Source organism: Schistocerca gregaria, chromosome 5, assembly GCF_023897955.1.
Source record: "Schistocerca gregaria isolate iqSchGreg1 chromosome 5, iqSchGreg1.2, whole genome shotgun sequence".
Lineage (NCBI taxonomy): Eukaryota > Metazoa > Arthropoda > Insecta > Orthoptera > Acrididae > Schistocerca > Schistocerca gregaria.
The window spans coordinates 87153050-87176119 of record NC_064924.1 but is presented as its reverse complement, the minus strand read 5'-3'; the positions used below and the strand labels follow the sequence as shown (position 1 = coordinate 87176119).

At 42.5% G+C, this 23070-nt stretch overlaps 1 protein-coding gene across 1 annotated transcript in view; it reads left to right on the top strand.

Annotated features, from left to right (window-relative positions):
- The window catches only part of LOC126272624 (venom dipeptidyl peptidase 4-like), a 348387-nt gene that overhangs the window by 263155 nt on the left and 62162 nt on the right, over window positions 1–23070 (top strand). The window contains exons 9-10 of the mRNA XM_049975582.1: window positions 7037–7172; window positions 12325–12542. Coding sequence (XP_049831539.1) covers window positions 7037–7172; window positions 12325–12542 — 354 coding nt within the window. The remainder of the gene's footprint in view (window positions 1–7036; window positions 7173–12324; window positions 12543–23070) is intronic.

The window sequence follows — 23070 nt, the reverse complement described above, 5'->3', positions numbered from 1 at the left end:
ATTTCTGAGTACTTCGTCGTTTTCGTTTGTAATTACTTGCAGTGTCACCTGACCAGTCTGTGAGGAATGACATTTCAGGGCTCTGCTGAGGCCTTCACGGCTGCCTTAGCGGCCTCGGGACCCACGAAGTCCCCACGGTACTTCGCCCTCGGCAGCTGTCCCCTACTTATTCCCATCACCCCTACCCGCTCCACAACAATAAATTAAGCAGCTACATGTTTCTTATCCCTCAACCGACTTTTGGAAATGGATGTTTAGCATACTTCTAAATTGTACTTTGTGATCTTTTCAGGAGTGTGTGCGGAAGTACTCCTTTTCGATATACGTTTGGAACTCCAGTAGGGTGTCGTCTCCTTTCTTGTTAATAGTATAATTGACATAATTCCCGAAAAGTCACATTATGGCGTTGTTTTTCATTTAGGGAAAAGCTCCCTGATCTGGAACCAACATGTCGGAGATTTCTCACTATTTACTGTCAGTTCGTTTCAGCAAACCTATTTTTCATTTGGTGTCCTTCCGTATACCTAGCGCCCACATGTAAATACGTGTGAGAGGGTGTCAACAAGAAGGAATTTTTGACACAGTTTTGTGTCGCATAAACGAATAACATAAAATCTCTCATTTGTACTTATAACATGACTGACAACTCTGTACCAGGAGTCCTTCACTTCACTTCATAAAACATTTGTGGTGACATTTTTCCACACTCTTCCAATTCTTATCTGGACATTTCTGTTCAGTTTTGTTTCGTTTCACATTCCGCGTTGTCACTTCTACTATCGAACGGTTGTTTGCGTCGGGCTGATTTCTTCGCTTGATTCTGATGTAGCGACATTCGCCGGTGGATCGAGGCTCTTGCGCTCTGTCGTTTTCAGCAGTACGGCAGTGACGGAGTCGGTTTTCAGTGCATTCTGAATTTATCTTTAAATACAAAGCTGTTGTTATTTTGTAAATAGTCTTAAAGCGCTAGATGCGACGCGGAAAAATTGCTCTTGCCATATACAACGAAACACTTCAGTCATTATCGACTTCGCTAGCCCTCTGAGGATTGGAAAACATTGACCTAAATAAAACACTTTTGCCAGGACAGTTATATTAACAATTTGAACCTTCTGAAAGACGCTCAGGTCTCTTGTGGTAGATCTAATATTACGTAACATTGCCTTCCAATTTATGGCATTCATTTTAAGAGGACACTTATGGGAGACGATGCCTAGGGATGTGTGTTGCTCCCCTTTTTGCCCAGTCTAATTTCATCTATGCAAAACTTCTCGAGTTTAGCAAGAAACTTTTGGTCTCACTGATCATTGCTCCTGAGGTCTGACTGTACTGATCCAGTGCAGTTTTCAAAACACTCAGATCTTCTCTGCTACTGATTAACACACCGAAGTAGTCAGCACAGGCTGTTTGTAACATTTTAGTGCCCATAACGGTGATGCCTTCTAATTCACGTAACTCCCTTAACAATGGATCTAACGCTACCACAAAGAGCAACGTCGATAGCGGTCTTCCCTGTGGAACACCTCTTTCAATGTCGATTTGTTTCACGCCATCTATAACTATTTTCGTCGAAATCCCTCTCACCATATTCCCCATTACGTGCAGGAATCTGTTGGAAAACCCCATTTTAAACAATGTCATGAATAGGTATTTATGACTCACACGGTCAAACGCTTTTGCGAAATCGATAAATACTAGCGATCGTTTTAAGCTGATCGTAGAGAAAATGGCGATAATATCTCTGTACTCACTTACGGTTGCTATGATACTGGTGCCTGGTAGACAGGTTTGGTCTCTGCTTATTATACGATTCAAAATGTTCCTTACACAAGATTCGATGGCACGGGCTATCAGCTTGTAGTCGATATTCAGCAGGCATATCGGGCTTGTTCTATTGATATCTTTGGTACCCTTTCCTTTATGAATAAGGATTGTAAGCCTTTCTTTAAAGTCTCTGGGAATTGGCTCTCCATTTACAATATCTGTAAATTTCCCACCAATAATGTGCCACAGGTTTCTATAAAATTCAACAGGCAAGCCGTCGAGACTAGGTGTTTTTTTCGAAGCCGTAGCAATTACTTTGTCCAGTAGATCTTTACTTGCGAAGCGTGTCGCATGATCCTTGTTTTCTTCTTTATCCCTTCAAGCAGTTCGTCTACAGAGTGCTCATGTAGACAGTTTCACTGAGTAGTTCGGAAAAGAAACGGTGCACCCCACTGATTATGTCATTTTGCTCCTCCAGCAACACATTGTCTCCAAATATCATTTTGTCGATGAAGAAATTCCTCTTATTCCGCGCGAGCCTCAGCAGGTGATATAACGAGGTACTATCTTCTTGAAGGGGCGTCCTGGGCTTAGATCGTATTGTTAGACCTTCGAACTGTTTTCGTTTTAAAGCTATCAGCTTCGCTTTGATCTTTTTAATTTTCATGTAGTGGACATTGGAATTCGTAGGTCGATCGTAGAGCTCGCTGAGACACGTACAGTAAAGTTCTATCGTGTTTTATGTTAATGGAGATCTCTCTTTACCATACATAATCCCTGCAGATCTAAACTTCTTCTTTGCACACTATGTCCATTCGGAATATCAGAGTTGTACCTAGGACGGCTCTTAGATATACACCCCAAATCATTCGTATGCATTCTTGTAATGCGTTGTCGTCGAGTATACTTGCATTCAGCGTCCAATGACTAAGTCGCCAGTATGTTTTCTGTTTGCTCAGTTTAACACAACATTTCACTATATAGTGATCTTTGGAACTAGCCGGGATTACTCCAGCAGAAGAAACAATTCGTTCCAAATTACGTGTTAGGTATATTGTGTCCGGACGGCTTGCTGCCACGTGGGTGAGAAACGTAAACTTGACTGTAGATGGATATATGAGTTCCGAAACATCCTTCATTTGGAGATTTTTGACTAAATCAGAGAGTTCGCGAGAAAAATTGAAATTTGGTGTCTTGTCCTTGTCGCTAAGTACACAGTTCCAATCGTCACGTATTATCATGTGTTTGGCGTCATCAGTCAGGAGGTACAAAATCTTCTGTTTAAAGAACGCAGCCCGTTCCTGTTTGGAATTATTACCAGATGGAGCATAAATATTAATAAATGGCAGCCGCGCGATCTGGGGCGTCTTCTCACGGTCCTCGCGGCTCCCTCTGTCGGAGGCTCGAGTCGTTCCTCGGGCATGGGTGTGTGTGTCTGTCATCATTCGTGTAAGTTAGTTTAAGTTAGATTAAGAAGTATGTAATCTTAGGGACCGATGACCTCAATAGTTTGTTCCCATAAGATCTTACCACAAATTTCCAAAAAATAAATGTCACATCCAAAATCTGACAACTAATCCGTCTCCCTCATTCTAAATTTTTACATTTACTACATGTATGCTTATTCTAACTAAAAAGGCTGTCCCACACGAATTTTCGGTTGGAACTTTTAAGATCTCTTGATAGCCTGAGATGTGAATATCCTTTAAGATTTTCTTTTGCAACCTTGCCACATGTATACAGAAACTCGTCCAAAGAACTAACTTTCACCGGAGATTGATTCTATTGATGTTTAAGGTTGTTATACTATACATCTGATCAATGATTGTAGAGGATGAAGGGAATAAATTATGTCAGTAATCAACCTCCTTGATTCAAATTACAATGAGTATTTCATGGTGATACAGAACAGTGAACGCTGAACTGACATTCGCACAACGGAGTCATGCAGACAGTAGTAGCTTCGGATGCTGCACCTTCTATGCCTGTGACGTCTGCCGGGACCTTTGTAATCGCCGTGGCCTGCGCCGGAAAGTCCTCTCCTTCAGTATCGTTTTCCCAGTCCATGTCTTGATCCACTTCGTCACTTTTCCATTTTCTTGTTACGGTTTTGGTGATTATCCCGTCGTTTGATGGTTTGACTGGCACTGACAGTAAAGAGCTCAAAGAACAAGTAAATGGAGCTCAACACATTTACTGTGGTTATTTCTCTATTTGCAGAGCGGTGATGCGTAATTACCGATTACATTCCTGGCGGGTATGATACTGCAGCGTCGATGAACCCAGTACCGTTTGTGGATAAACGTTGCGTACCTATAAATTCTGCCTACACTGTGGACGTATAATACCGCCCGCAAACTCGTAGAGCTGAAACACTCATCAAAAAAAAGTTTTCCATCACCTCGGATCCGAGAGTTCCGGAACCTATACAGAAAACTGGAATAGAGATCAACATAAACATCATTTCCGCCTTTTTTATTGTTCATGAAAACCACACATTTCATTTTTTCCAACCATACAGCAAGACTTTCAGAGGTGGTGGTCCAGATTTCTGAACACACCAGTACCTATAATAACCAGTAGCACGTCCTCTTGCATTGATGCATGCCTGTATTCGTCGTTGCGTACTGTCCACAACTTCAGCAAGGCATTGTTAGTTCAGATTGTCCACTCCTCAACGGCGATTCGGCGTAGGTCCCTCGGAGTGGTTGGTGGGTCACGTCGTCCATAAACAGGCCTTTTCAATCTAACCCAGGCATGTTCGATAGGGTACACGTCTGGAGAACATGCTGGCCACTCAAGTCGAGCGACGTCGTTATCATGAAGGAAGTCATTCACAAGATGTGCACGATGGGGGCGCGAATTGTCGTCCATGAAGACGAAGGCCATCCAATATGCTGCCGATATCGTTGCACTATCTGTCGGAGGATGGCATTCACGTATCCTACAGCCGTTACGGCGCCTTCCATGACCACCAGCGGCGTACGTCGACCCCACATAATGCCACCCCAAAACAGCAGGGAATCTCCACCTTGATACATTCGCTGGACAGTGTATCTAAGGCGTTCAGCCTGACAGCGTTGCCTCCAAACACGTTTCCGATAATTGTCTGGTTGAAGGCCCAACGGTACCGTCTGGCTGCCGTGTCATCCTCAACCCACAGGCGTCACACCATTCTCCCGGCCGTATGTCAGTTTACGAGAACGGGAGCCGCTACTTCTCAATCGAGTAGCTCCTCAGTTTGCCTCACAAGGGCTGAGTGCACCCCGCTTGCCAACAGCGCTCGGCAGACCGGATAGTCACCCATCCAAGCGCTAGCCCAGCCCAACATAGCTTCGGTGATCGGAAGGGAACCAGTGTATTGGTGTATTTGCGTCGATGGCTATTATAAATGTAACATTAGAACCATCTTTAAGGCACACAAGAACAATTGTCGTTTCGTCAACAAGGATAAATCGACAGTAGCAGATCATACAGGGGGAGCAGGGAACTACGAAATTCGTTTCGCCGGTACTATGGTTTTACCAAGACGCTATCACTACTATGCTGACATGTACAGAGAGAGGCCACAGAAATTCCAAAGGGCAAAAAAATAATTTTAACAGATTGAAATTAAACAAATTACAGGAGTTACTGCTAAACGAAGTCAACAGCTCCAACTCTTCGCCGCTACAAACTCCAACAACACACGTCAGTGCAACTCCGCGATCTTTTGCATGTGTCACAAACTGACCTTTGCGTGGATACATATAAACTGTTGTTTGAGACTGTAACTGCTATCTGAGTCCTTGTAGCCACTGTAGCAGCCCTTTTTCTGTTTTCGCTTTTTCGTTTAATAGGTGAAAGTTTGATTTTATTTTTTACACATTGAGTATCATTGAAGGGTTTTACTTTTATTTAATATTGTCCCGGGTAAGTATCAGTTTGATTACTTTTAAAACACAATGTTGAACGTGGGTCACTACACGTATAGTTTTCCCAACTCTGAGAGAAAAAATCTTTAGTAGCTTTACTACCATTGTTAATTGACGACGATACTTTAACCTTTCGTTCCATTGTTTTAGTTACGAATCGCTAGTTTGTCCTTGGCATAGATCACGTAACCTTAACGTTTATTAATCTAAATGAATGTTGAAGGCTTGTATTATGTTTCAAATTAACAACGTCAGTTTATTGACAAGAATGATTCATAAATAGGTTCCCTCATACGATCTCATTCAAAGAAGTTCTTTAATTAGATGTCTAAGCAGGATTCCCGCCAGCGTCAGAGATGTTAGATAATATACTGTCACTTTCGGTAAATAAATTATTTCTATTTAATATCCACAAACTGTCATTAATGTGATCACTAGTCGCGTGAAGTTAAAGTTTCCCACTATCACAATTCAAAGTTCGAATCCGGTTAAAATTCTCAATTCAGTAAAGCGTTTAAATATTCACACGAATTGACATTAAAGCCAAGGATATTACTATTCACCTTCCGTTTGTCTAATCTGATAAATGTTCAAATTAAAGTCTTGAATTGACAATCCTCAAAAACAATCTCGTCACGATCTATTCTTGATCCTCGTTTAATAAAATCCCAATTGCTGTTCTCTAAAGCTGTACGTCCTAAATGACTTCCGAACTAGAACAGACTAGAGACTGGAGTATCGTAATTACAACGTATGGCTATTTATACTTTAATAAACACTATCTTTGGTGTCTCAGACCTACGTTCTATGACTATAATATTGATTTTCTTACGTATTGGAATAACAAATATTTTAATATTTTCTACTGTTTTTCCCCTTCCCATTTTTGTGAAATTTATAATTAAATTTTCCTTTTCTTTTGCTTTCTATACTAGATATTTCGCTCTATTTGTTTTTTATTTATTTTTCGTAATTACTACTTGTGGAGGGACTTGGGTCATTTTGTGAATTGATGTTTTAAGGACATGGGAGCTAATTTTGAGCTATTTTTGTTTTTTCAACATCGAGAGGCACTGTAGGTGTTACACCACTGGTGATATTTCCAAGATTGGAAGACGAAACGTCAGGCAGAGAAATATGCCTTGGACCACGGCCTAATCCCCATAAAACAAAAATTACAAAAAATTGTGAATTGACCATTTTGATATAGCATTGGTAGCCGTACCATGTCAACCATGCATATGCAGACGAAATAGAAACAACTTGGCTACTTCAAACGTGCATTAGGTTGTGGCGATTGTCGAGCAAGTATTACTTCAGCAAGGATGGGTGGTAATAGTTTGACTTCTATATTACAGGGAGTGCAGTCCAGAGGACGTGAGCTGGGCTGACGACAACACTCTAATGGTATCGTGGAAGAACCGAGTGTCCAACGTGCGGCAGTTTGTCTCCTACAACACCGAAAGTGACACCAAACGTATGCATGGGCGGCAGGTGAGTCCGGCGTCCCTACAAATTCTTTGTTTTAGCAGTGCGTCCTTACTGGTTGCCTACAAGTAGCATCAAATGTTACATGCACAAGGGCCTGTAGGAACGTGCTGGCACAATATTAACCATTGCAACAAATCTTGATCTCTCAATATATATCTTACAGAGTCTTTGAACCGTTCAGAAATACAGCAGTAGTATACGGACCTGTTATACTCGCATTCGGGAGGACGACAGTTCAAACCCGTGTCCAGCCATCCTGTTTTAGGTTTTCCGTAATTTCCCTAAATCGCTTCATGCAAATGCTGGGCTGGTTCCTTTGAAAGGGCACGGCCGACTTCCTGCCCTGTCCTTCCCTAATCGGATGGGACCGATGATTTTGCTGTTTGGTGACCTTCCCCAGATCAACCCGCTGGGGTCGATTTCAAAGTCACATGAAAGACCAAAAACTATAATTGATTTTCTGGTTTCGTCTTTTTTGTAGTTCCTCACAGATTTTGGGCGTAGTTAGTTGCATTGCCTTTCTAGGTTTGATTCTCTTACAAATACCTAGCTTTTGACAATATCAATCCCTGTCCCTGTTAGCAAAGCGACTAACTGTCCGAAGAATAACGAAATGACACAATTGTATGTAAGTGAGCTATAGTTCAATTCTTTTATCTTGGCGGTTCGCGCATACCCGCCCAGACGTGGGAGATTGCTGCGTTGCCAGTTGGAGCGCCATAGTATAGTATAGTTCGCAAACTTACGGTTAGGGGGGAGCGCGCAGTTAATGAAGTAAAGCCACCACGGCCGCATTAACCCTTTCGCTGCTACAGAGACGTGCTCCCCGCATTTTGTCATCAGTGCGCTACTCGCCTGTGCAGACACATGGTGTTCCGATTGCTTTGATACGCTTAGCATTCGATTTCACAAAAACTATTTGGCCCAAAAATTTGATTTTTACTCATCTTCTTAACTGATACCTTCCCCCCATAAATTAATTAATTTTGGTTGAATGTTCAACGCAGTTATTGTGCAGCATTAAATGTGGTAAACCATTGCACGAAATTTTGAAGAGTTTGCAGGGGTAAAAGTCCATAGCGTATTCTTTCCGTATGGTCGATTTTAGTTGCCACAATGTTGAGAATGAAATGTGGACAAGATACCTAAATTTCATATAAAATTTACTGTATAGCAATATCTCATTTAATTTAAGTATCATATAGGTATCGTATGTAATATTGAGAAATATTCCGTCTTTAGCGACTGTAATAAAAGTTTTATTTATACCAGAGTCATTTCCCTTCTGATTAAAACTAAGTTGGCGAAGTACACAAAACTGAACTGTGGACGTAATAAAACATAGAAACTAAAATATATTGTCAGTCAGGCGTAGTGCGCAAACAATTTGTGTTTGTCACAACGGATAGCAAATACTTGCCAAAACATAGGTAGACGAAAACATTGAATATGATGTTGCCAAAGCAGCGAAGCAAAGAATTGCGTGCCGGCCGCGGTGGTCTCGCGGTTCTAGGCGCGCAGTCCGGAACCGTACGACTGCTACGGTCGCAGGTTCGAATCCTGCCTCGGGCATGGATGTGTGTGATGTACTTAGGTTAGTTAGGTTTAAGTAGTTCTAAGTTCTAGGGCACTGATGACCACAGCAGTTGAGTCCCATAGTTCTCAGAGCCATTTGAACTATTTTTTGATAGAATTGCGTCAATCAAGAAGCTCGGCAACGTACGAGCCGAAATTCTGCTCTAAATAGTACTTTTAATGCTGTCGCAAAAGAATATATCTCAATATGAATAGTAAAACAGCGACTGCGGAAGAGAAGATAGACAAACAAAACAGATAACATGAATACTGTATGTTTTCATTGTTTTTAATTGTTGTGAAAATAAATATTGGAGGACAGAATTAGAAAAACCGAAAACTTATTACGATTATAATGAAGAGACAAGACACTAGAAATTTCAAAAAATTACATTCAAACGAATAAAATTCATGGTGTAAGACATTTCGATATTGTTTTACAATAAAGAAAATATTAAGCATCGAACAAGGTTAGAACTCACAACCATTCACTTAGCTGTCAAACACTTTTATTTTATTTTTTTCTAACAAAAGAAATAAAACGAAATCATAGCCATCCCTACGGGCACCGCCACTTGTGTCCCTGCCAAACAATAACGAACTCCTACCTCTTCAGGCGTTGCCTTCCTAACTACACATAACCACCCCCTATCTAAAATGTGAAGAAACTATACTATACGAGACTAACGTGTATGCACGAAGGACACTTTAACCATTAAGCTAACGCAGCTCGTCATTCAATAGAATTCCTAGAGGACTGTAAAATATCACGCAAAATACCGAAAAACACTGTTGGTATGACTATGAATTACTCACGTTTCGTCGAACTACAATACGAAATAAACAATTACCACTGTTCTTTATTGCGAAAAAGCTATCGCCTGAATTAGGAGGCTTATTGCTTGTTTCGTTTAATTAATTAATAGAATATGAAGCAATTGGTATAAAGAATACTTTTTCAAACTTTCTTTTATAGAAAGTCTGCTATTAAGACATTGCTTATGTTCAATTACTTTATTTATGACTGAACGTTTCTAAAACTGAAGACACTCGTCCGTGCTCTGCACTGCACTCGAGCTCTGGCAATGTCGTTGTCTGTTCATTGGCCGACTGTGTTTTGTGACGCCACATGCGCAGAACGAACGTAAACTCGGCCGTCGTCGTGAATGACGCACACTATAATAGTGCCCGATGCGATCAGAGATTGCATTGACGCAAACGGTGCAACGTCACACTGTTGCACAGCTCACTACGAACTATCGTTTTCCGCGGAGACATGTGCGCAAATGAACGCGCCAAGGGAAGGGGTGCTTTCGCACACGGTCTTTAGGCCGCCTCCTGAGGCCTTTTAGTGTCGATTCTGAGTAGCGATGTGTCTGAAGTGTTTTCCTCTGCCACCGGTAAGAGAACAGCGCGAATTCAACGCTAGGCGTCGCGGTTCTGACCTCCACTGCAGAGGTGTTAAGAAAAGGGGTGAGATGTGGGTAACGTGGGATGGTGGGATAGGGGCAGGGGTGACGACCTTCCCATCATATGACACGTCCAGGCTGGCATTGGAGAGAGAAATTTTGTGTCAATGTGACAACATTGACTCGCCTTACAACTGAGCTCTGGTCTTTCTTTCGCATGTATCGACACCATGCTGTCTGAAAAGTCTCCGAGGGTGATGTCACAGGATGCCACGATTTTGCATAATTACAGAGGGAGATTGTTGTCATCTTTGAGCCAAATTTCAAATTTCTTCGTTACGATGGGGGCTAATGTCAGGATTCAATAAAGTGGCACTGTAATTTTTCGCTCCGTGTATTTCATGTACCATGAACTAGAGAACCTGTAAGGTGTCAAGCAAATCCAACACCTTCCATGAAAACCCTGACATGATAGCAAATCCGGTAGTATGTCACATAACTACGAATAAATCCTGACATTAAATTAAACAAAGTAATACGATCAACGAGTGAGCAAACGGAATACCACAGACTAACACAAGAACGCCTAAATGCATGTGATACTTTCCCACCGCGAAACAGATGCAGTTCCGAGAGGAGAAACTAGAACAGAAGCCGAGAGCAGAGCCGCGTAGGCGGCTAGAAGGCCCTACGATAAGGGACACCCACATCGCCGGCTGATGGTCGGGAGGTCCACCCCCCAGCCCATGTTAAAAGATAGAGCCCTCCAGAAGAACAGTATAGATCTTACGATAACACTAAAAGGGCCACACCAGCTGCATGTTTTAGCGTGAGACTATACGCGTCTCTGTTACGTAACAAACATTAAAAACATTGCCCCACCACGAAAAGTATAATGTATCTCATTGGATAGACAGAATTTTTGTAGGCGGAGCTTAAGGTTAACATTGAGACCCTGATTGGTCAGTTGAAAACACAGTCAGATACCTTTTCTTAAACCAACTCCGGTAAACTGTAGTAAGGAGAAGTTCGAGAGAGTTTCTACAGAGACAGCGAGGTGTGAGGAGCTGCACCGCCCGCCGCCCATGTCACTGGTAATGAACGACAAGGTAATAAACGCACGCGATGCCGCGTAAGAGCGCATATGGCTTCACTCAGGACTGCAGAAGTTTCATCTGTTACATCCCCTTTTTACGTAATACTAGTGTCGATCGTCAATTAAACTTTGTGGTTTTCACATTTGCTACTTGAAGTTAAAATCTGAAATGCGATGATTTTTCTGTTATATAATTATTGAGAAGCCACATCAGCCACTGTAATTTACGAGAAGTTAAATAAGTAATTAAAGATAATTGAGCGTCACTGTTGACCATTTTGATAGTTTTCTCTTTTATGAAACTTTACTTAAATCTAGATTATAGATATGATCTGGCATAGGTCATCCTTCGATCCATTATAGAACTTGGAAACCCATTCAGGGAATATTCGTTCACATTTTTGTTGAACGAAGTTGGTTTTTATCATCCTGTATTTAAATATTTCTTTTTATCAATAGTGCAATTTATAAACTATGTTTTGCGAGTAGAATAAAGATTCCAATAGTAAACTTAACTGCTTTTTCGACGTTATTTTACCAGATAACTAAAAATAGGAAATCCTTGAACCCCTTCCACTAAATTTAGTTAGTATTAAGATTCTTTTACAGGGAGGGCAGTCGAGCTGGCCCTGAAATCATTAACAATTTGATTATATCATCGCTAGTCTCACTGAACTCTTCTGAGCTCTACATGTCATGCATGGTCTGGCGTCTCCTTACCAGCAACAGGTCCCAGGTTCAAACTTGTCAATTCCCTAAAAAACACGCTCAGAGCGTCGTTGCGCGAAAGTGGTAGGGAGACACGACTTAGAACAAACAGACACCACGGAGAATGTTAGAAACCCAGCTTACTTCGCCTGTCCCAGATGTGATTTATGTTTGTTGAGTTAACAATCTTAAGGTGCATGACATATTTTCTCTGCCAGTTTTTTGGCCGCAGTGTTTAATAACGTATGTATTCATTTGCCCAGATCCACCGATTGCTGAGTGAGTAGCCCACAGCTGTCTGCAAGTTCCTTATTGATGGCTGCTGTAGACTCGGACTGGCAGTGATTATGATGTTATTGTGATGCAGGGCGTGAAGATGGCGCAGCCGTCGGGCTGGCTGGATCCGCAAGTATCCTACTTCAGAGAGGGCAACTCCTCGACCTTCATAACGATCGACTGGGTGCCGCAGAGCGGTGGCGCCAGCTTCCCTCACGTGGTCGCGGTCACGGGGAAGTCCACCAGGGCCGTCACCTCTGGAGCGCTGGCGGTCACCGAGATCTACGGCTGGGCCGACAATGGCACTGTGTGAGTAACCACTGTGACGTCATGTCTATCTGCGACTTTCCTCTTTGGTCTTGTCCTCTTGACATCCTGTGGCTACTTTCCTTTTAAAAATTTTTGTTCTTGAACAAAGAGTGATTAAAAGTGATTCAGCAATATAACTGCGTAGGCATCCACGGCCGGAGTCAGTCGAAATAAAAGTTTTCTGGGTATGGTACTGCGTCATAATGTAAAAGCTACTGCAGCTGGAGAAAAACCAACGTTTCGGCCACGACTGCATCGGGCTTCTTTTGGGTCTAATGGTGCGTTCTAGCTATGCAGTGTCCTTTATATTTTGTTGTTAGTGTTCACTGCGCATGCCATTGCGTCATAATTATAGAAAGGTAGTTAGTTTCATTGGCCACTTAAGGAAGAAGGAGAGGGAACTTTATTTTAATAGGTTGTTGCGGTGGAGGGAGAACGTGACCTCTGTTGTCTATTGGCTCTTGTGTTATGCACCATGGTGGTCACCGTCGAATGAGAAGTTGGCTGCTGTTTACCAACTGCTGGACGTCGGCCGCGCGGCGGCAGTTACTCGCCGGTGGTGCTCGTGCCTCGTCTTGACAGTGTTGTTTGTTGGGCTCTGATTGCTGGCAGCCAAGATGGGGCAAGCCTGAGTCCATCCTCCCTGTTCATGTTAATAAGGCGTTTAAGTTCTTCTGCGCGCAGAAGAACTCTGTCATCCGCTCTTTGGCAATTCATGCGCAGCGCCTAATTGATGCTCAAAACATCACACCTGAGCTTAAAAGGTTACGTACAACGTTTCTAGCCAATGGCTACAGCCATAAGTCGATAATCACAGCCTTGTCGACGAACACGAGCAAGAAAGATAAGCAAGGAATAGACAAACTGCAGCCAACAGTGCGCTTACCTTATGTGAAAAACGTTACTGACCGAATAGGAAAACACCTTCGTCGCGTTGGGGTGCAGCCAGTCTTCTCTAGTGGTCGTAGGACCCAGGACGTGCTAGGCTCCACTAAGGACAAGGCGGATGCGTTACACACTGCACGCGTTTACAGGGTGGAATGAGAATGTGGAGAGGCATACATCGGCGAGACTGGTAGGCCAATAGCAACGCGCATTCGGGAACACGAGAGCTATATTCTTCTAGGGCAACACAACAAATCCGAAGTGGCCGAACATCAGCAAGACTTCGGAAAAGAAATAAAATTCAGCGAATCCTGTGTGTTGGCCAAGCAGCCAATTATGACGAAACGCAAAATCAGAGAGGCCATCGAAATACTTAAACACATGAACAGGTAGGATGGACTCAGGCTTGCCCCATCTTGGCTGCCAGCAATCAGAGTCCAACAGCTGCCGCCGCGCGGCCGACGTCCAGCAGTTGGTAAACAGCAGCAAACTTCTCATTCGACGGTGGCCACCAATCATGGTACAGAACACAAGAACCAATAGAAAACAGAGGTCACGTTCTCCCTCCACCGCAACAACCTATTAAAATAAAGTTCCCTCTCCTTCTTCCTTAAGTGGCCAATGAAACTAACTACCTTTTTATAATTATGACGCAATGGCATGCGCAGTGAACACTAACAACAAAATATAAAGGACAGTGCATAGCTAGAACGCACCATTAGACCAAGAAGAAGACAGCTGCAATCATGGCCGAAACGTTGGTTTTTCTCCAGTAACAGTAGTTTTTACATTATGACGCGGTACCGAACACAGAAAACTTTTATGCGGAGTGATTCAGCAAGTTTTGAATGAGTGTACGAGGGTCATTCGGAAAGTAAAGAACGTTTTGTTTTAAGACGTGGCTGCGTCCGCCAACCGACCACCGACCTTGCTGCTCATTCGCTTCAGTGTGGCGGCAGCTACGATCCAAAGCAGTTGTTTACTGCTTAGCTGTGCGGCTTTAAAAGGCGTGACAAAATATTAGGTACGCAGCCTTTTAAACTCATGAAAAGCCCGACCCATCGAAATTTATAGACGGATAACTGAGGTTTGCGGCAATGTGACGAACGAAACGTCAGTTTGGAAGCGGTGTATTACGCTTAACGGCGGACGGAAGAATGCTTAAGACGAAGATCACTCTGGACGGTCATCAGTGGTGACTGACGGACTCAGAGCAAGGACTGAAACCAAAATTCAAGAAGATACATGTTTCACAATGAGTGTAGTGCGTTCACTCTTTCCAGACATTTCAGGAACTGTGTTGTACGGCATCGTTACTGCAGATCAGGCCTATAAAAATGTGTGCCAGGCAGGTTCCTCTAATTTTGTTGGATGAACACAAAACCAAAGGAACGGCAGCTGCATTGACATTTCGCATTCGCTATGAAAGGGATGGCGATGAATTTTTGAATCACATTTTCACTGGAGATGAGACTTAGATATCACATTTGCGATCCTAACGAAACCGAAAAAGCAAAACAAGTCTCGATCACCAGAAAGATTATGGCTACGGAGTTTTGGGATCGTAACGGTGCCCTGCTTAACGACTACATGGTTAGAGGTTGAACCATAAATGCAGCAGCCTATGGACAGACTCTTCGGCAACTTCGTCGCGCCACTAAAAACAAGCGGCGCAGAACACTGACCAGTGGACTCGCCCTCCTTCACCATAATGCACGTCCTCGAGCATCGGGAGTGACACAGGACTTGCTTCAGCTTTTTCAGTGGGAGATGTTTCAGCATACGCCGTACAGTTCGGACTCACCCCCGAGTGAATATCCCTTATTCCCCAAATTGAAAGATTTGAGTGGACAGCGCTACGGAAGTGATGAAAAACTTAAAAAAGCCGTTAATCAGTCGTTTAACAACTTTGCGACTATTGAGTGTGCAGAAGGCATAGAAAAGCTGGTAAAACGATACGACAACTACATGACTTTGAACACTGACTACCCAGAAAACTGCTAGGGTATCATATTATATGTAAAACACAGTTCCCTTTAATTATATCAAATAATTTTTTTTAGAAGGAAAGCGTTCTTTACTTTCCGAATGACGTTCGTATTCCACAAAGTATTACCTAAAAATAATAACTGAGAGCTTGCATGAAAAGGCACATGTTCAAGTTTTTATAACATTGTTACAAGTGTTCGAGTATATCCCTGTCCGTGTTGACCAGTGTAGCAGTCATATGACCCTGGAGTTCAGTCAATGTTGTCAGCAAAAGTGGTGCGTAAACATTGCCTTGCACGTATGTCCAAAGAAAGAAATCGCAAACTTTAAAGTAAAGAGACCTTGGGGGCATCCAAAGACGCCCAAGTCATCCTGAGCGCTGTGCTCAGTCCACCGGTTTGGAACTTCCTTGTTCAGATGGCCCAACACTACTCCATGCCAATGAGCTCCGTTTTGATGGAATATGGAGTCTGGGATATCAGCTGTCAGGTGTTTTCCAGGAAAAAAAGTGTCGGCCAGTCCCACAGAAGACATTCATCTTTAGAGAATATGTTTCAATCTCCGTTGATAGTTTATCTGGAAGATCGATTCATCACCGAACATGAGTAAATTCGTCATCTAACTTCGCTTCCTGGAAAAAAAATTACAAAATTCTCGGCTGATGGTGTGACCGCTTGGCCGTAAATGTTGCAGCAGCTGTACGCGATATGGTTTCTGATCAGTCGCTTGCGTAGAATCTTTCATAAAGATGCCTGGGAGATGCCCAGTTTGGGACTTGCACTAAGTGTAGGTTTCTGTGGACTGTGGAAGAACTCCTCGTCTAGTCCTTCCGCTATTTCACTTGCAACACCTGGTTATCAGAAGCTTTGTTCTGTACAAAGGCAACCTTGAACTGTTGACACCACCGCAGAATGCTTCTGTGGGCTTGTCGCTGTCCTGTCTTGGGAAAGTACGTCGCACGGTAATTACGGATTCAGTCTCCTCATGTTGCAACACAAAAAATGCCTTGTCATGATTAGTCACCATTTTGCAAACTGCTATCACCCTGTCGCCTGGTGAATCGTAACGAAACGTGCAGTGGCATAAACAAAACTTTAAAATATGCCCTTTTCATTGTTTGTCAGTACAGGCGCGCTGGAATTATTTATTTGAAGGTACAAGTCGAAATACGATGAAGCGTTTGTATTACCGAAGTCTGGAAATTTGTATCAGTTCGGTATTTGAACCACGATTTCCTGTTTTCCGAGAGCAGACTCGTTAATCATTGAATTGTCTGTGATCGCCTGTCGGAGTGACTCAATCTTTTGTTGTCCTGATTGTTAAGTTCCTCCTACTGTACACGGAGCTGTCGTTGTTGTTGTTGTTGTTGTTGTTGTTGTTGTTGTGGTCTTCAGTCCTGAGACTGGTTTGATGCAGCTCTCCATGCTACTCTAGCCTGTGCAAGCTTCTTCATCTCCCAATACGTACTGCAACCTACATCCTTCTGAATCTGTTTAGTGTATTCATCTCTTGGTCTCCCTCTACGATTTTTACCCTCCACGCTGCCCTCCAATACTAAATTGGTGATCCCTTGATGCCTCAGAACATGTCCTACCAACCGATCCCTTCTTCTTGTCAAGTTGTGCCACAAACTCCTCTTCTCCCCAATCCTATTCAATACTTCCTCATTAGTTACGTGATCTACCCATCTAATCTTCAGCATTCTTCTGTAGCACCACATTTCAAAGGCTGCTATTCTCTTCTTGTCCAAACTATTTATCGTCCATGTTTCACTTCCATACATGGCTACACTCAATACAATATACTGTCGTTATATTGTTCAAAATCTCACTTGCACCCACAGCCAGTGCCCATGTACTCCCGGCGAGCGCGACAAATTATGCGATGCGTTGCTCACAGGATTAACTAAGCTGAGGTTTATCGGCGGACATGGAAAAATTAGCGATTCAGCTAAATTTATAAAACTGATGTCAACAAGGATAATCTGCCATGATTTGACCCACATGACAGAGTTAAACTTGCATCACATACTTTTGACAAATGAGACAAATGACACTATACATCGCTCGGAGTATTAAGTGTAGATACGGATCGCCTGCCACCCTTTGACGTGTATCACAGAGCTAAACTTGTACCTTGCTATGTTTGCGAGCAAGACAAATTACGTATAATAAGTTAACGTTTATAGGTGGAGCTGGAAAAATTAGCGCTTCTACTAAATTTATAAAATCAGTATAAACAAGGATCTCCTGCGACGTTTTGACCCGTATGACAGTGTTTAACTTGTGACTGTTCGAAAACCAATAATTACTTTCCTGCAACTTTCTAACTACATTCAGCAAGGTTTCATGGCTCCGACCGCAGCACTGGAAAACGTAAGCCGTTGTCAATCAACATGCCGGCTTCAGGCGGTTCCTAGCGACTTATGCCGACAATATCCACCATAACCAAACAGGATACAGCTTGTAATTTGTGCACCGTCTTACAAACTAGTTTACTACGGTGAATAGTTAGACTAAGTCCTGTGTTTTGCTGTGTTATATCCATTCTCATGATCCAATAAGTAATTCTGTCACTCCGTCAGACTAGGAAGTAATCAATGAAATAATCACAGTAGCACACACTTCCAGAAAACCCACGGAAAGTGAAATAAATATGAATAGCTTGTGTGCACTAAACCGCGGTAGTTTTTGTACCACTTTTTTCCAGTTTTTGAAAATAATGAGTATAAAATAAATTACACATCACAATAGGCATTGTAGCATTTTACATCTGCAATTACTGAGTACTTGGAAAATTGAAAAAGTGTACTAATTGTTCCCTGTTCGAGTAAAATTTAAATTTTAATAGTAGTGTAAATTTAGTCTGCTATTCTGGCTAATTTTAGACTAGTCTTACAGAACATGTAGTTTTTACTATATTTAATGCTGTGGGTAATCTCGGAACATGCCCAAAGGAAATCATGTGTCAATAAGAAGTGAAACGGAACATCATTAATTCAGTAGTGCAGGTCTACTTTGAAATATCAAGATATTTGTATGGACCTGGCACTGTTCATTTTGAATTTCTGTTGACAGAAGATCTCTTCGCAGCAAAGCAATTAAAAAATAATCACATGCCTAACAGCTTGCAGAAAGGTAGAAAATATTGAAATATGAACTAAAAGTAATACATGTAATAAATAATTTTATTGAAAATAATGTAACTAGATGGATCACCAGCCAATTAACAGAAGTATTAAGCTGTACAGAGATATACTGATTGGTAAAAAGTTACGCTAATTGATTGTAACTGAACATACACTGTGAGAAATCATCCTTAAAAGTCTCTCAAAATCATAGAGTATAAACGTGGTTAACTTGTAGCTAAACACTGTACTGTGGTTTGAATTCCCTTGAATGTAAACAAAATACTTAAATATGAAAAAAGTCTAGCACAGAAAATATCTCATCAAAGTAACTGAATACTGGTGTAGTTCAAAGAAAAAATCTGCACATATTATTGCCAAAGCTGACGCTCTCTCTACTATGTTCTGCACAAAGTATTGCATAAAAACAGTACATTTTAAAGAAATCTGCCACAGCAGATCCTCGTCCTCCTGTCATCGACAAAACTCATCTTCCATAACCTAAAACTTTATACATACTGACCGTGATATTTATTACCAATCTATGGAAGAAGCTGTATGTGGCTAAATTATTTCACTGCCTCGTAGATGATCACTGAATTGACAAAGGAGGACATTGGCAACAGGTGTACCCAAGTTGGCATCGCATGTGTATGCTTCATGTGTAGGCATAAAAATTAAACAAATGATTGAGGAGAGCGTGATTGAGCATCCACAAAACAGAAATTATGCTCTGTGTCAGGTTCAAAATAATCAAACAGCAGATATACCACATCTTTTTAGCAGTGCACATGAAGAAAGATTTCTAGCAATGACAGAAATACAAGTTTTCTATACATGTTTTCCACTAGGACATTAAAGAATCTGAAATGCTGGAGAGAATGATGAAACTGAGTGCATAAAGCGTTAGACTGAAGAATTTCCAAGTTGACGAAAAGTAATCGAACTAAGGGCCTCTTTAATAGAATCTGCACAGAATAATATGGCAATCAGTAGGGCACATATGGGGAGAGCGGTAGCGGTGGGAGTTTTGTGCAGGTGCTGTAGGGGAAATGCCGAGAGCTGCCATTCTAAACTGAAGCCTACGCCCATACTTGCATGGTAACCATTCAAAAAATAATTTCGTTGAAAATTCAACAAAAGCAGTAATTTATTTTCCCCTGACAAGTTAACCATTTGTAACTTTTAGAGAAGCGTTACAGTGGCGAATTTTGAGGAAAACCTGTACTTTTCTCTTGCTGCCATGTTAAAATTTGCTTCTTTTGCCAAAACACAGTGTTTACATAATGCAACTCACTAACATGTCGCGCAGACGCAATTGCGAGAGAATTCGGAAACAGTAGTTTATTAAGTAAGGAACTGGGGAAAAGTAAGGTCAATAGCCTATGAAAATGCACATTCTCGGTATAAAAGTAAACGTGTGATGTTTTCACTTACATTGTTCCAAAACCCATAGCATTCCTCGTTTCACAAGCTATTGGTAGCCTATAAAATTACATTCTTTCATCGAAAAAGTCTGTAGTTACTGGAATAAAGAGGCAGATGATGAATTAACGATTAGTAACCATATGGAAAAATACTCTCTTTTTTACATACTATAAGTTGTCAAAAATTCATTTCACTGTCTCAAACCGTTTATAAAACGTGAGCAATTTTGGGAATATTACACTCTGGCTTTAATCGCAGCGCACGCTATAGGTTTCTCGAGACATGTCCATCCAAGTCTAAAGAAAAATTCAGTATGTTAGCTAAATTTCATCCATAGCAAAATATTGCGTAATATGCGTTAAACACAAAATCTTAGTGATCCTTATTTTTCTTTGCGAACTTTTTCGAATTTCACGCAGTGTCTTATTTCCATACAGATATCACAATAATTACAACCGGAAACTAAATGATGAGCCATCATGCAGCTGATATATAAATCTACACTATGTAATCAAGAGTATCCGGGCACCCCCAAAAACATACGTTTTTAATATTAGGTGCAGTTTACTGCCACCTACTGCCAGATACTCCATATCAGCTACCTCAGTATCTACATCTACATCCATACTCCGCAAGCCACCTGACGGTGTGTGGCGGAGGGTACCCTGAGTACCTCTATCGGTTCTCCCTTCTATTCCAGTCTCGTATTGTTCGTCGAAAGAAGGATTGTCGGTATGATTCTGTGTGGGCTCTAATCTCTCTGATTTTGTCCTCATGGTCTCTTCGCGAGATATACGTAGGAGGGAGCAATATACTGGTTGACTATTCGGTGGAGGTATGTTCTCGAAACTTTAACAAAAGCCCGTACCGAGGTACTGAGCGTCTCTCCTGCAGAGTCTTCCACTGGAGTAGCACAGTAGTCATTAGACATCGTGAGAGAGCAGTATGGGGCGCTCAGCGGAACTCACGGACTTCGAACGTGGTTAGGTGATTGGGTGTCTCTTGGATCATACGTCTGTATGCGAAATTTCTATCCTCCTAAACATCCATAGGTCCACTGTTTCCGATATGATAGTGTAGTGGATACATGAAGGGACACGTACAGCACGAAAGCCTACAGGCCGACCTCGTCTGTTGACTGACAGAGACAACCTAGAGTTGAAGAGGATCGTTCAAATGGCTCTGAGCACTATGGGACTCAACTGCTGAGGTCATTAGTCCCCTAGAACTTTGAACTAGTTAAACCTAACTAACCTAAGGACATCACACACATCCATACCCGAGGCTGGACTCGAACCTGCGACCCTAGCGGTCTAGCGGTTCCAGACTGCAGTGCCTAGAACCGCATGGCCACTTCGGCCGGCGAAGAGGGTCGTAATGTGTAATAGGCACACATCTGTCCAGACCATCACACAGGAATTCCAAACTGCATCAGGATCCACTGCAAGTACTGTGACAGTTAGGCGTGATGTGAGAGAACATGGATTTCATGGTCGAGCGGCTGCCCATAAGCCACACATGCCGCCAGTAAATGCCAAACGACGCCTCGCTTAGTGTAAGGATCGTAAACATTGGACGATTGAACAGTGGAAAAAGGTTGTGTGGAGTGACGAATCACGGTACACGATGTGGCGATCCGATGGGAGGGTGTGGGTATGGCGAATGCCCGGTGAACGTCATCTGTCAGCGCATGTAGTGCCAACAGTAAAATTCGGAGGTGATGGTCACGTTTTTCATGGAAGGGGGCTTGCACCCCTTGTTGTTTTGCGCGGTACTATCACAGCACAGGCCTACATTGATGTTTCAAGCACTTTCTTGCTTCCCACTGTTGAAAGCCCGCCCCCGGTAGCTGAAGGTCTGCGCGACAGAATGTCAATCCTATGGGCTCGGGTTCGATTCCCGGCTGGATCGGAGATTTTCTCCGCTCAGGGACTGTGTTTTGTATTGTCCTAATCATCATCATTTCATCACCATCGACGCGCAATCCGCCGAAGTGGCGTCAATTCGAAAGACTTGTACCCGGCGAACGGCCTACCCGACGGGAGGCCCTAGTCACACGACAATTACATTTCAGTGTTGAAAAACAATTCGAAGATGGCGATGGCATCTTTCAACACGATCCAGTACCTGTTCATAATGCACAGCCTGTGACGGAGTGGTTACATGGCAATAACATCCTTGTAATGGACTGGCTTGCACGGAGTATTGACCTGAATCCTATAGAAAACCTTTGGGATGTTTTGGAACGCCGACTTCGTGCCAGGCCTCTCCGACCGACTTGATACCTCCCCTCCGAGTAGCACTCCGTGAAGAATGTGCTGCCATTCCCCAAGAAACCTTCCAGCACTGATTGTATGTATCTCTGCGAGAGTGGAAGCTGTTATCAAGGCTAAGGATGGGCCAACGCTACGTTGAACTCCAGCATTTCCGATGAAGGGTGCCACGAACTTGTTAGCCATTTTTAGCCAGGTGTCCGGATACTTTTGATAAGTGTTGTAAAACTGAAATTTTTTTACCGAATAGTTTCTGTAAAATCCCTTGATAAAGATTGCAGGGCCTGCACTTCAATTTTGTCATCGTCGTAAGGGGGCAAACACTATCGGCCTCCCCTTGCGAACATTCGAATGAACTCGCCCAACGCTTTGGACGAAAATTGGCCAATGCGCAATGACCACCGTATCCTACCACGTGACTGAGTACAAGACCATAATCGCAATCATCATCAGTTCCTCCCACAAAATGATGGCAATGTAGTCGCGAAAATACTAGTATCTGGTAACTGAATTGCCCTGTACGTTGTGAATTAGTATCCACAGCAAGTAAACGTAACAGTCTTGTCAACTGCAGTCGCCAGCTAAGATCAGTTTACAACCCATGACTGCCACTTCCACAACACAAGTGCGAAATTGCGAATTTAAACTGAGTTCGCCAAGCAATCAGCCATTGCAACACTTCCTAAAGGCATAGCTCCAAGAGGTTACGTCTCCTGTTGATCCCTATATCAGGATATCTTTGGAGAATGTATTCAAACACTGTTTTGCGAACAAAACTGGAAGTTAAATGGAAGTGCTGCTTAACAGGCAAATTGAATAGCGGTAG